Source organism: Hemitrygon akajei, chromosome 12, assembly GCF_048418815.1.
Source record: "Hemitrygon akajei chromosome 12, sHemAka1.3, whole genome shotgun sequence".
Classification (NCBI taxonomy): Eukaryota; Metazoa; Chordata; class Chondrichthyes; order Myliobatiformes; family Dasyatidae; genus Hemitrygon; species Hemitrygon akajei.
The window spans coordinates 48895962-48911137 of NC_133135.1; the positions used below are offsets into that span (position 1 = coordinate 48895962).

Consider the following 15176-nt stretch of genomic DNA (forward strand, 5'->3'; position numbering starts at 1 on the left):
TAATATAAAATGTTATATACACAATATACTGTATAATACAATCACTATATAAAGACATCCATAGCATAGCAAATTTTAAATTGTCCCATTTGGGCTTTAAGATTTCACTGTGGAGAATGTCTTGTGGGATAATGTTGTTCCTGACTCGACTTGGCAGGTGATACTTGTGGCTGTGAATCAATCTCAGGTTCTGGGGCTTCCTCTGCAGTGGTTGTAGGAGTTGACTGAGAAGTGGGTCTGACAGCAGTAACCACCTTTCTTCTTCCTTTTTCTTTCTATTTTTATTGAGATACAGCATGGAATAGGCCCTTCCGTCCCTTTAAGTCACACTGACCAGCAATCCCCAGATTTAATCTGAGCCTAATCATGGGACAATTTACAATGACCAATTATTCTACCAAATGGTATGACTTTGGAAACACACACAGTCTCAGGGAGAATGTACAAACTCCTTACAGGCAGTGGCAGGAATTGAACCTGTGTCGCCGTACTGTAAGGTGTTGTGTTAACCACTACGCTACTGTGCCGCTTACCTTCTAATTTGTGCATCTTGATCTTGGGATGGTGCGTTTAGTTCATTGAAGTATTCTCTTTTTAATCCTTCTATTGCTCCCTTTACAATCTGATCCCTCCTTTTGGTTTCTTCATTCTCAACATCATCTGACAAATCCTCTGTTTTCCTAACTCCATTGACCCCTTTCTTCCTGGCCTTCCATTCATTCAGCAAGGCTTTGGAATTTGCATCTGCTTATACAACAACAGCAAAGCTCGTTTCTGATGTTTTGGTGGGAGCAGTCAAGCTTCAAAGCAAATTGCATGCATTTAAAACCAATGAAAACAGGAAAATTGGCACTTGCTTCTCATTGGCTGTTACATTTGATTTGAAATACTATTCTGATAGCCCAGTACACATGAGCCAATGGCTTGTTGTGTAACAAAACTCATCCACCTTTCTGATGTAGCCTGCCATTTCTGATTCTTTTTAAATTATTATTATTAGCCATAACTCACTCTTTATGAACATGTGAATTCTTCCATTTTCTTACTTTCTTTAAAAATCGTTCAAAGAAAGTGTGCTGTGGCTGTGGTGAAATTTTTTTTTTAACTCAACTGTCTCTCTGCACGTGCTGGACTGGGTATTTTACTCAATGTCCTGGCTGTGTTTTTTTAAGTTTGAACATCTTGCTGCATTTATCAGGGCAGTAGCCATCCTGGGTTTGTTTTAAAAATACCTCACCATCAATGCAATCTCTTGTAACTTTGAAACATTAAATTAATTCAAAGAAAGACACTGGGGTCCAGTTCAGGAATGAAGGTGTACCTTCGTCTTTACTTTAAATGAGGTATGTACATATCACGTGGTAGTGTGATGACATATGCAAATAAAATATTTTTACATATAACCTCTAATTAATGATTTAAATGAACAAGAATGCTTAAGATTACTCAAGATTATACAAGATTACTCAAATATTATTGAAATATCAAATACACAATTACCTTTCTGCTTCAATGTTGCACTTAATGTGTATATCAAGATTTTATGTACAATTGTGCTTCCTTTTTTTATTGATTATAGTCACCTTAGATTTATAACTATGCAAAGATGTGCTTTATAATTGTGTTGGTGCAGTCACTAGTATTTCAGCTTCATATCTATGTTTAGTGTTCCTTCTGCTTTGTAAATCTACGCAGTGATGAATATTGTGCTTGTTTTGTATTTATTATGGAAAATATTCAGTTCTATATTAATGCAAAATCAATATTTCACTTTTGTGTTTATGCATAATTGGTTCCAACTGTCTCAAAAGCAGAATTAACATTCTATGGTCATTCCCATTTATCCTCAAACCCTGAAAACTACCGATGTGGCCATGAAGGACTTCTACCCAGTTCACACACTCTAGCCTGCACCCCAAAAGGAGAAACAGAGATCTTCTTGAGCACCAGCAAGCCAAGGTGACAGATACAATCTTCTGGCAAGGAATAAGGAAAATGAACTTCATCAAGGTCCTGACAAAATGCATACAGCACAGTCTTGCTATAACCAACACCCTCGGAGAAAATCACAAAGACTAATGGCAGCATCCCAGCTGGCATTCTCACCTGTCAGGTTATGTCTGCATTATGCATTCATTATAGGTACCAGTGATAATGGGGGGTGATCACTGCCTGATCCAGTGTCCCCATCTCAAGGACACCAAAGGGTAATTCCTTTAAGATCCCTTATTACAACCTGATGATCTTGAACAAACTGAAGGCATAAAGTGACCACCTGGCACAGATTGCCCTTAAATTCAGCATTGTTAGCAACTATGTAAAAACTCCTATTTCCAGAAATGCCATAACTGGCTTATTAAGACTGTTCAGGCCATCCACAACTTGTTAAACAACAAGTAGACAAGGTAGAGTTAAAGTAAAAGATCAAGAGTAAAGGAGTAGCTCATAGCATTTGGAGGACAAGGTGAAAAATAGAGCTCATGACCTAAAGAACAGATGGTGGGTGAATACAGCAGAGGAGATCCAGCAGCTCAATGATAACCATGACGTACATATTCTTCAGCACTGTGAAAAACTAATATCCAGCAGTACACCCTACTGAGTGCCAGAATTCAAATGAACTTATCAAGGTTTGGGAGGCACACTGGAAGGACTTATTTAAAGAACAACTTAACTATGACTTTGTGCTGAATGTGAATATAATTGACTCAGTTCCATAGCAAATTTTCTGGCTGAGTCTGACCAGTATCCCTGACAGATAAGAACCATAAAAAGTCATACTGACTGAAAAATAAAGAGGAGCAGAAGGCAATACTGCTGAAGTTCTACAATTTGTTGGAAAGGAACTTAATTCACACAGTCTCAATCTCATTTCCCACACCAAGGTTAGAGTTGGGGGTGGCATGGTGAGCTGGGGGGGGGGGGGGCACGGATGTTCAAGAAGATCTGAGAGATTCAGTATTTATAATCATATTTGAAAGGGAATATAAGTCCATTTGGGGTAACTACTTCTGTCAGCTATGTGAAAAGTTATTATCATGGCTCTCCTACTCTCCTCTTCCCTGACCAAACAACTGACTTTGGAATTGCAGTTGTCTTTCCAGAAGATTGTGATTTGGTTCCAAGGGATATACAGAGAGCAATATCAATCATAATACTTTTCTTCAACTTCACAAAGGTCTTTGACTCCATCAATGGAAAAAGACTCTAAGCATCTTTCTCAAATTGGGCTACCCACAGAAATTCACTTCTGTCTGCTATATGATGGCATGAGTCCTGATCGAAATGAAAAGATGCTTTACAGTACTAGTCAAATGCAAACTGTTATCAAATAAAGCTGCATGATTGTCCCAGCACTCTTATCGTCTTTCTCACCAATATTGTTGCACCTGTCTTTTATCTAAACTTCCAAGTGGAGCAGAATTAAACTGTGGGACAAATGGGAAATTATTTACTTATACCAGAAACAAACCATTTCAACTTTAGTTACCAAGCCATAGTAAGATCAGTAACAGAGCTCCAAGTCATTGTTGGAGAAAGTCATACAGCATGGAACCAGGTGATTTGACCCACCATGTTTACACAGACCAATGGACACCTACATTAATCCCATCTTTCAGCACTTGGCCTGTAGCTTTCTATGCCTAGGTGTTTTAAGTGCTTTTCTCGAAGGGTTTCGGCCCGAAACATCAACTGTATTCTTTTCCATGGATACTGCCTGGCCTGCTGAGTTCCTCCAGCAATTTGTGTGTGTTGCTTAAGTGCTTTTCTCAACACTTCTTCAATGCTTTCAGCATCTCTGCTTCCACCATTAGCCAGAAATGCATTCCAGGTGACAACAACTTTCTGGGTGAAAAGTACCCCCTCGGATCCTCTAAATCTCTTGCCCCTTAAATTAATATCCTTTAGTTTGAGTAGATTTTTGTAATGGTCAACTCATTCAAATAATATCTGCGAAACTGAATCAACACTGCCCTTAATAATAAAGGCCCACGGCCAGACACATGGATCACCTCCCATATGTATAGAGCGACCTCTCAATTAAGAAAGAAATTTAACATCCTCTTCAATACGCCTGTTAGTGTGATTTTTGGGGATAGCACATGTAGCAAATAGCTTAAATGACTTCAGCCACTAGCCTTCAGATTTGAATATGAATTGTGGATTGAATCTAAAGTGCAGCTCTGAACAATGGGTTCCAATTACCATGAACCAGGTTAATTGGAAGAACAGATGATGCTAATTTAAATTTGGTACTTGTATGTATTTAGGTGCCTGTAATATAGGTGCAAATAGGGAGGTGTGATGGTGGGTTTGAAATGGTAACATTCAGTTCAAAGGAAGCATTGTAAATATGGAATTGTCCTTTGACCTTAGCCTGAATTTACCTTTGACCTTTAGCATGTAGTGTTGGGGCCAGGCAGTCTTTTGCTCCAAAAGGATCTCCCTCCCTTTTCCTCTCCTCACTTTCTCATAACTCCAAAGGCTGTCAGTTTATTTGTGATATCACTGGACAATAAAGATTTTGCTTCCCGAATACCTTTAGGTGTATCTTATGTATTTTGGGCTACTGATCATGAAAATCACCGTGAAATTTCCCTATCGTGCACCATTTTTTTAAGACTGTAAACTTATGTTTATTATTTCAATTCATAATTCAAGTCAATTAAAATGTTGCCTACAATGTAAGCTGGAAAGTTTCCTATCTTGTCCAGGCATGCTTGGGCATGCTTAGGCAGCATGGCTGCTGCATGGCAGGACAGGTTTTAGTAATAACTACTGGGTTCAGGACTGTAATGATGGAATTTGCTATCACCATACACAAAACTTTCTATGAAGTATTTTGATATTTGAGACAGATGCTTCCCAGAATAATTGATGCCAAGATTAAGGAAAGCATTTTTGTTGGTCCACAAATCAAACAGGTCATCAATGACAGGCAATTTGAAGAATTTCTAGTTGGACCAGAGAAAGTCACATGGAAGGCATTCAAGGAAGTTGTTGAATTTTTTCTCAGCATCTACAGAGCACCAAACTACATGCAGCTGGTTGAAAGTATGCTTTAAGCATATAAAACCATGAAATGCAACATGTTGCAAAGATTCATTTTCTGCATTCCCATTTAGACTTCCTCCCTGCAAATCTCAGACATCCCACCTCTCCTGGAAGTTCCGGGAGTCTCCCGCATTTTGATAGCGGCTCCCTGACGCCCGCAAATTATATACAATATCCCAGAAATCGATTTTTTAGAGAGCAAGTGAGCAAGAGGGAGAGAGAGACAGAGATAGAGAGAGCAAGTGACAGATGTAGCGAGAGAGCATCCTGATTGGTCACTCTTTGTGCTAAGTAGACCTATCAGTTTTCTCTGTGGGCGGGCTTTACAGTCGACCTCTCTCTCTCCTTCATTGTCCATCAGTTCAGTTTAGTGTCCTGCAGTGCCATGGCAGAGTGTTCCAAAAAAAGAAAATATAAAACATACTTCACCCCAGACTGCACTAAAGTGTACCCCTGCTTAATAGGGGTAAAAAAATAATGACAGTGTTGCTCGCTGCACTGTTTGCAACAGTGACTTTTCTATTGCCCATGGTGGGTTAAATGACTGTAAAAGACATGTTGAGGTGAGCTTAACAGGTGTCATTCGTTCATTAGCAAACCCAAATTCTAATTGTGATTTAGAAAGGGCATTCAGATGGTGCATGACATTAAGACAGAATTCAGAAGTCAGCTGTCTCACAAAACACTTGATGTCTTGCAAAATTAACAAATTCATTGACAGAGAGTGCTATGAGGTTGAGACTTCTGGCAAAATGCTCAAATCTGCCAGGCAAGCCACATCACAGTACAAGGAAAGTTTGCAAAATAGTAAAGCTATTTGCATTGGCATTTAGCTACAGTATTACCATTGAGACTGCCAACAAAATACTCAACAAGGAATATAGTTTCAATATGTGATCAAATAAATTGTTGTCTTCTTTCATAATCAAATGACATACACCCTTGGAGATTGACCGGGGGGGGGGGGGGGGTGCTACCTCCCTGAAATGAGTTTTTGCAGAGTGGGATGTCTGAAATCTTGGTGCTGTTAGTGACGAGCATGGTGAAAGATTTCACCAGGACATTGCGGTCATGGAGAAAAGATACCAGGGCAAGTGAAATCCATCAATGCTGGCAAATTATTGTTGGACACTTAAGTGAGAAGCCTCAGACACTGAGTACAAATGAAAATCATTAACAAAATATTTTTAACTTAGTTGAACTATTGCAAAGCATCAGCACCATTAAGCAATTAAACACATTATATTCAATAAAAAGTTAATTTGTTGTTTCTCCAAATCCCTATGTGATATAAGTAATCTGAAATTATATTTGTGTTCATCTTCAAGCAGTCTATCATAAACAAAAAAAATTCTGAGGAAGCAACACTTTTGAAAAAATTTGTTGTCCAGTGGATTTTGTCAAATAGAGTCTGCTTCATACCTACCAGAGCTTCTCTCTGGTGACTTTGTTCACACAACAACAGTGCCAGCACAACTTAAAGCCCTCTACGGGCATATTCAAAGATTAAGACCTTGAATCCAATACGTAGCTAGAGATTTACTTGACAGCCGTGAACCCTGCCCTCCTGTACACTTTTGATTTATACAGGGACCTCAAGCTTCTAAAGTCATACCACCTGTGCTATCTCTGCAAGATCCTCCAAATCCACTGAAAGGTCAAATGACCAATGGTTCCAAGCCAACATCCCTAACACTGAAGATCTAATATAACCAGTTGAATCCAATTAGCACTCCACGTCCTCCCAGATCCAGCTGCCAACACTCTGTTCCAAGCTCCTTCATGGCAAAGGTTACCAGGTTGACTTCAGAAATTAAACATATAAAATAAACCCTTCTGCCACAATGTTGTGTTGACTTAAAAGCCTGTTCCACAATCAATCCAACCCTTCCCTCCTACACACCGCATAACCCTCCATTGTTTTATTATGCAAGGATTTTATTATTATTTAATTATTAGTCAATGATTTCAACACCTCCTTGGGGAAAAAAGTGTAACATTCGCACGGACAGGCAGGAATCTTATAACTCGACAACCCAAAATGAAGAAGAGCTTTTGGAGTGGCATTGAGAAACAAAAATAACAGAAATCATGAGCGCCCCCCCCCCACTGACCTAGTGTCTTTCACTAGCCCTACCAGCCAACTCAGAATGGTGGTGGAATTAAGTAATTTTCGGTTGGGAGGGACCGTAAAGAAACAGCAGCCGGTTCCGTAATCTAGCTCAATAACCTTCCGAACCGAAGTGTGTTCTGGGGGCAAATCCCCAACGAGCTTCCGCTTGGCGGTCACGTGATGATGTTCAAGATGGCGTTGCCCAGGGAACGGTGGTCAGTGTGGCTGTCGGCTGTCTTCCTGTGTCCTTTTTTGTTGAATGTTCTTTCTGTTGATGTCGAAAAATGCGAGGAACTGCGACTTGGGCAATATCCTTTATATTATCATAATTTTTTGTTTTGGGTAAATTGTTTGTCGGGACAAGCAGTTTCGGTGTTTTTGTTGAAAGTCGCAAGTAGGAACAAGTTGCTTATTCTTTCCATGATCAGGTTCTGTTCTCGGCTGATTCTGCTTAAGGAGCCGGAGAGACACTACTGAATAAGATTTTCTTATAAAATATGGCACTTAGAATGCGTTTATTTTCCGTAATCTGCAAGTAAACTGGTCGTAGTAAAAAAAACACTATATATAAACAAGAGGGACTAAAAGATTCCGAATGCTTCAGCTCTATTATACGATAATAGTGTGTATGTGTAATAAATACGATGTCGCGTTGCATAACTTTTATACCGAGCTTTAATGCTTTCCCTTACTAACTGCAACCAGCAAGGTTAAGGCGACCATAATTTTAACATAGCAATCTTTCTTATTGCAATATGTGTTGTACCGAAATTTACTAATACACCAAGTTCGGTAGTAAATTGAGTGTTTTTTGGTATGGAATTGTGTAGGTTTCTTTCTGCTGAGCATATTAGGTATTAAGTTAATATATAAATATGTAAACAATGCTATTAAACCATTTGAAAATAGTTTAAACAATAGCTTTGTTATAACAGTGAGGAACTTGAAATATAAATGATTAAAAACATAATATATAACTATGTTTGTACAGAATTTGTAAAAACAAGAAAGGTCCCTTAACCTTTGTTGCTGTAGATATATCTGTGATGCTCCCAAGATAAGTGACATAACGCAAGAGCCAGAAAACTGCACAAATAATACTGCCTCTGGTACGTCTTTTTTAAATTAACTATAATAGGACAATTCAAATTCAAAGGACATCATATGACAATTTTTGCTTTCAACAAAGATGCCAACATTGCTTCCCTTGAATAGGGATTAGTCTGATTAAGGATCACTAGTATGACTTTATGGGGGGCAGGTCGTGCCTCATGAGCTGGATTGAATTCATTGGGAATATCACAAAACAATTTGATCGAAGTAGAGCAAGAGATGTTTAAAAGGGTTTTAGAAATGAGTTAGACAGGTTCCTCTTGATAGATTTATTCAGCAAAGCCTGGAGGCATAGGATCCGAGGAAACTTAGCTGCATGGATTTGGAATTAGTTTACCCACAGAAAGCAGAGGATGGGTAGTAGGTAAAGCATATTCTCTCCAGAAGTCCCAGTGGTGTTCCACAGGAATCTTTTCTGGATCCCTTGCTTTTTGTGATTTTTATAAATGACTTGGATGAAGAAATGGAAGAGTTGTGCAGTAAATTTACAGATAACATGAATGTTGGTGGAGTAGTGGATAGTGCAGAGGTTGTAATAGGTTACAACAGGACATTGGCAGGATGCACAGCTGGGCTGAGAAGTGGCAGATGCAGTTCAATCCAGTAAAGTGACATTTGGAAGGTTGATCTTGAAGACAAAGTACAGAGTTAATGGCAGGATTCTCAGCAGTGTTGAGGAACAGAGGGATTTTGGTGTCCACATCCATAGATCCCTCAGAGTCGCTGTGCAAGTTGATAGGGTGGTTAGGAAGGTGTATAGTATGGTGGCCTGCCTTAGTTGAAGGATCAATACTGCAGATGCAGCCTAACCAGAGCTTTATAATTTAAACGATGTTACTTCTCGACTCTTGAACTCAGTTTCTCTATTAAAGGCAAGCATGCTGTACGGTTGAAGACCATATGCTCTGTCAAAGTGTGCCAAATGCATTCTTTACCACCCTATCAACCTATGTCACCACTATCAGTTGTGGACTTGGACCCTAAGATCTCTCTGCACATCAATACTGTGAAGAGCCTCGTCACTAACAGTGGACTTTATACATGGTCTTTGTACATTAAACTCCCACTGCAATTTTTCTGTCCATATCTGCAATTGAACTATATCCTGCTGCGTCCTTTGAGTATTGTACACGATCTACAAAACTACCAATTTTTGTATTGTCTACAAACTTACTAATCCAACCTTCTGTTTCATCAAGTCATTTTTATGTCTGTATATCATAAACAGGATTCAGTACAGCTCAGCCAAGCACTAGTGCTACATTGATCCTCTGCACCTTAATCTTTTGGATGAACCTCCATGACATACCTTGTCACTTGTCAAATGCCTTACTAAAATTCATGTAGACAATATTTACAGCTGTTCCTTCATTAAATGCTTTCATCACCTCCTTTAAAAAAAAAACTCATTCAAGTTAATAAGTCGACTCATTCGAAGTCCACAAGACCGTAAGTATTAGGTCATTTAGCCCATCAAGTCTGTTCCACTATTTCATCATTGCTAATCCATTATGAGCCCCAGTCTCATAACTTCACCGCATATCCCTTCATGCCTTGACAAATTAAGAATCCATCAACCTCTGCTTGTGGGAACAAATTCCACAGATTCACCACTCTCTGGATAAAGATATACCTCCTCATCTTCATTCTAAAAGGATGTCCCTCTATTCTGAGGCTGTGTCCTCTGGTCTTAAACATGCCCACCATAGGAAACAGCCTCTCCATATCCACTCTATCAAGGCTATTCAGATTCAGATTCAGTTTATTGTCATTTAGAAACCACAAATGCAATGCAGTTAAAAAATGACAACATTCTCCAGAATGATATCACAAAAAAGCTCACGACAAAACAGACTACACCAGAAAATCCACATAACATTTGGTAATCCCCAATCCAGAGTCCAGAGAGGCTGCTGTGTATCAATATCGCGCTACCATCTTTGATCGTTTTTAATGTGGTCAACACTCATTCTTCTGAAATTCCAGCAAATAGTGGCCCAGAGCCATCAAACACTTTTCATATAAGCCATTCAATCCTGGAATCATTTTCATGAATCTCCTTTGAATCCTCTCCAGTTACAGCACATCCTTTCTAAGAGGACCACAATTGCGTAGTGTCTAAGTAAGGCCTCACCAATGCTTTATTAAGTCTCAACATTACATCCTTGCTTTTATATTCAGTCCTTCTGAAATGAATGCTAACATTGCATTTGCCTTCCTCACCACAGACTCAACCTGCAAATTACCTTTTGGGAATCCTGCAAAATGATTCCCAAGTCCTTTTGTGCCTCAGTTTTTGTATTTTCTCTCCATTTAGAAATAGGCAGCCCTTTCATTTCCTCTACCAAAGTAAATGATCATGTGCTCACTACACTGTATTCGATCTGCCACTTCTTTGCCTATTCTCCTAATCAGTTCTTTTCTAACCTCTCTATTTCCTCAAAACTAACTGCCCCTCCATCTATTTTCATATCCTTTGCAAACTTTACAACAAAACCATCAATTCCACCATCCAAATCACTGACATACAGTATAACATAAAAATAATCAGTCCCATCACAGACCCCTGTGGAACACCACTTGTCACCAGCAACCAGCCAGAAAAGGATCCCTTTATTCCCACTCCTTGCCTCCTGCCAATCAGCCACTGCTTTATCGATGCTAGAATCTTTCCATTAATACCATGGGCTTGCAGCTTATTAAGCAGCCTCGTGTGGCACCTTGTCAAAGACCTTCTGAAAATCAAAGTGCACAACATCAACCAATTCTCCTTTGTGTATCCTGCTCATTACTTCAAAGAATTCCATCAGGTTTGTCAGGCAAGATTTTCCCTTGAGGAAAGCATGCTGACGATGGCCTATTTTATCATGTGCCTCCAAGTACCCTGAGACCTCATCCTTAATAATCGACTCCAACATTTTCCCAACCACTGAGGTCAGACTAACTGGTCTATAGTTCCCTTTCTTCAGTTCCTCTCCCTTCTTGAAGAGTGGAGTGACATTAGCAATTTTCCAGTCATCTGGAACCATCCCAGAATCTTGTGATTATTGAAAGATCATTACAAATGCCTCCACAATCTCTTCACCAACTCTTTAATAATCCTGGGGAATACACCATCTGGTCCAGGTGATTTATCTACCTTCAGACCTTTCAGTTGCCTAAGAACCTTCTCTCTAGTTACAGTAACTTCACACTCTTCATGCCCTCGACATCTGGAACTTCCGCCATACTGCAAGTGTCGTCCACTGTGAAGACCAAGGCAAAATACTTATTCACTTTGTCCACCATTTTGATGTCCTCCATTACGACCTCTCCAGCAGAATTTACCAACGATCTGATATCTACTCTCGCCTCTCTTTGACACTTTCTGTATCTGAAGAAACTTTTGGTATCCTCTTCAATATTAATGGCTAGCTTTAATATTTATAGCTGCGTCGACATTTTGGGACCAGGTTGGGTCCTCAGAGATACTGACACCCAGGAACTTGAAATTGCTCACTCTCTCCACTTCTGATCCCTCTGAGGATTGGTTTGTGTTTCCTCATCTTGCCCTTTCTGAAGTCCACAATCAGCTCTTCAGTCTGACTGACATTGAGTGCAAGGTTGTTTGCTGTGGAACAACTCAACTAGCTGATATATCTTGCCCTCTCATCGCCATCTGAGATTCTGCCAACTATGGATGTATCATCAGCAAATTTATAGGTGGCACTTGAACTATGCCTAGCCACAGTCGTGGGTGTAAAGAGAGTAGAGCAGTGGGCTGAACACACATCCCTGGGGTATGTCGGTGTTGATTGTCAGTGAGGTGGAGATGTTACTTCCAAACTGCACAATTGAGGTCAGCCTAGTGCTAAACCTGCTGTGTGTCACTTGCTAAAATGTAGTGTCACCTGCACTCTGTTGCTTTTTTTCCATAAGGGGCTAGACTCTCACAGGTAGGTCCTCCTCTCCTCTCCTCAACACCATTGCCAACCATCCGCCTGCTGCAGCTCCCTCCTGAATTTATGTGGTGATGCCACCTCCTCCACCTCACTATTGCTGCTGATGCGGATTTCATCACTGTACCATTGACAGTTGTCCCATCCTGCTAAAGCTTGTGCTTTGGAAATTCTCTCGCCAATAGCTCCCCTCTTTCCACTGCTATCTTCTCTCCGAAGAGCCCTTCTGAAATTTTATCTCTGACCAAGCTTGTATCCATATTTCTTTTATGTACTGTACATAAGATGTTAAAATTTGGTATACTACCATGAAACATGAAGCATAAGTCCCGATTGTTGAAATGTTTGTAGACTCCAAGAGTGTAAATTTCACAGCCAGCCTCACTGACTCAGTGAGTGAGTCTGCTCAGCAAAACACCATAAGATATAGGACAGAATTAGGCCATTTGGCCAATCAAGCCTGCTCCGCCATTACATCATGGCTGATCCAATTTTCCTCTCAACACCAGTCTACTGCCTTCTTTCCATATCCCTTCATGCCCTGACCAATCAAGTATCTGTCAACCTCTTTTAAATATACTTATAAGACTTGGTCTCCACAGCTGACTGTGGCAAAGAATTTCACAGGTACATGACTCTGGCTGAAGAAATTCCTCCTCATCTCCGTTCTCAAAGGACACCCTCTATTCTGACCTGCGTCTTCTGGTCTTAGACTATCCCACCAGATGAAACATCCTCTCTACATCCACTCAATCAAGATCTTTCACCATTCAGTAGGTTTCAATGAGGTCACCCCTCATTCTTCTGAATTCTAGTGAATACAAGACCAGAGCCATCATACACTCTTAATATGATTTATTTTTGTGAATCTCCTTTGAACCCTCTCCAGTTTTAGCACATCCTTTCTAAGATAAGGGGGCAAAACTGCTCACCAAAACCAAATGAGGCCTCACCGATACTTGATAATGTTTCAACCTAATATCCTTGTTTTTATATTATAGTCCTCTTGAAATGAATGCTAACATTGCATTTGCCTTCATTGTCACTGAGTCAACCTGCAAATTAACCTGTAGAGAATCCTGCACAAGGACTCCCAAGTCCCTTTGCACCTCAGTTTTTTTAAAAATATTTTCTCTCCATTTAGAATATAGTCAACCCTTTCCATTTCCTCCACCAAAGTGCATGACCATACACTTCCTGACACTGTATTCCATCTGCCATTTCTTTGCCTAATTTTCCTAATCTGTCTAAATCCTTCTGTAGCCTCTCTACTTCCTCAAAGCTACCTACGCCTCCTATCTTCATATCATCTGCAAACCTTTCAACAAAGTCGTCAATTCCATCATCCAAATCATTGACATATAAGGTGAAAAGAATCGGTCCCAATAGAGACCCCTGTTGGAATACCACTAGTCACTGGCAGCCAGCCTGAAAAGGCTCCCTTTATTCCCGCTCTTTTCCTCCTATGCCAATGAGTCAGTTCTTTATCCATGTTAGAATCTTTCCTGTAATACCATGGGCTCATAGCTTGTTAAATAGCCTCATGTGGCACCTTGTCAAATGTCTAGTGAAAATCCAAGTACACAATGTCAACCTATCCTCCTTTGTCTATTCTGCTTGTTATTTCTTAAAACAATTCCAATAGATTTGTCAGGCAAGATTTTCCATTGAGGAAACCATGCTGACTACACCCTATTTTATCCTGTGTCAACAAGTGCCCTGAGTCCTCATCCTTAATAATCAACTCCAGCATTTTCCCAACCGCAGAGGCCTACCGTTTCCTTTCGTCTGCCTCTCTTCCTTCTTGAAGAGTGGAGTGACATTTGTGATTTTCCAGTCTTCCAGAACCATTCCAATATCTAGTGTTTCTTGAACCTAGTGTTGGGAAGAGAAGGCATGTAGAAAGACCGTATTCCCACCAGGCAGCAGCTGGTGTTCATCTGAACTTGTATGTATGAATGAGCATTTGAGACACAAGTTCAGGCATTTATAATCTGGGAAGCAGCTGTATTAAATAAGTCAATTTTCACATATTTTTGATAAGCATTAATGGTTAAGACTGAGCAAAAATTACAGGTCTTAAATTCTGTTAATGATGTAAAGTAAAATTATCCCTAATTAACCTTTTTATTATATTGTTAGTTCCTTGTATTCCAGCACCTAACATCACCTGCAGAAATCATAATAACATTGTGAGCACTTTCAGTGGAAAGGAAATTGGTTTCTATAAGCCTATTCCATGTCGTAATGTGTAAGTATTTCAGATTTTTTTTTCATTGTGCCATGCAGTTAAAATAAGATATTTCTTCACTACATATTAAAACATTGGTTTTAAAGCATCAAAAGCTTTGTGTTGATGTACAACCTAGTAATTCTACAACTAAATTGTAAAATAGTTTTGTCAGATAATTACGGAGGAATGTTCAAGTTTGCAATATTTTGGTTTGTATGAGAGAAAAATGAATTTGTAGGCTAAATGGCTTGCTACAGTGCTGTCGTTCAATGAATTATTTTTAAACGCTGAGAAACTTGACAAGTAGTGAGGTTCTACTAGGGATCAGTTTCAGAATGATCATTTAGTTTTTGAACAAGGAAGAGACGAGACCACAGATGCTGGAACATGGAGCACAAAATAAACTACTGAAGGAACTCAGCAGATCATTCAGCACCAATAGGGCAATAGGGAGTTGGGGAGTAGGAGTTGTTGACTGTCAGTTCAAAAACCTGCATCAGGACTTAGAGAAGAGGGTGAAGATAAATGGTATGAAGAAGAGCGACGGAGGGATCATACACGCCATTATCTGATAGCTGGACTGGGGAGGGGGCGAATGTTGATGGGTAGTACTAGTTGAGAGGGAGGAGGTAGCAGAGTTAGAAGATGGACAGAGTGTGACAAGTCAAAGCAGATAAAGAAAAAAAGGCACATGGAACAAACTGGCAGGAAGGGAGATTGGAGG

The 15176-nt window shown here is 39.8% G+C and overlaps 1 protein-coding gene across 2 annotated transcripts in view; it reads left to right on the plus strand.

Annotated features, from left to right (window-relative positions):
• Positions 1-7325: 7325 nt before the first annotated feature.
• Positions 7326-15176, plus strand: part of tm2d1 (TM2 domain containing 1) — a 54244-nt gene continuing 46393 nt past the window's right edge. The window contains exons 1-3 of one of the 2 annotated variants that reach the window (XM_073063057.1): positions 7326-7476; positions 8204-8277; positions 14362-14470. In XM_073063057.1, coding sequence (XP_072919158.1) covers positions 7349-7476; positions 8204-8277; positions 14362-14470 — 311 coding nt within the window. In that variant the 5' untranslated portion in view covers positions 7326-7348. The remainder of the gene's footprint in view (positions 7477-8203; positions 8278-14361; positions 14471-15176) is intronic. The other variant, XM_073063058.1, reaches the window with a different exon arrangement.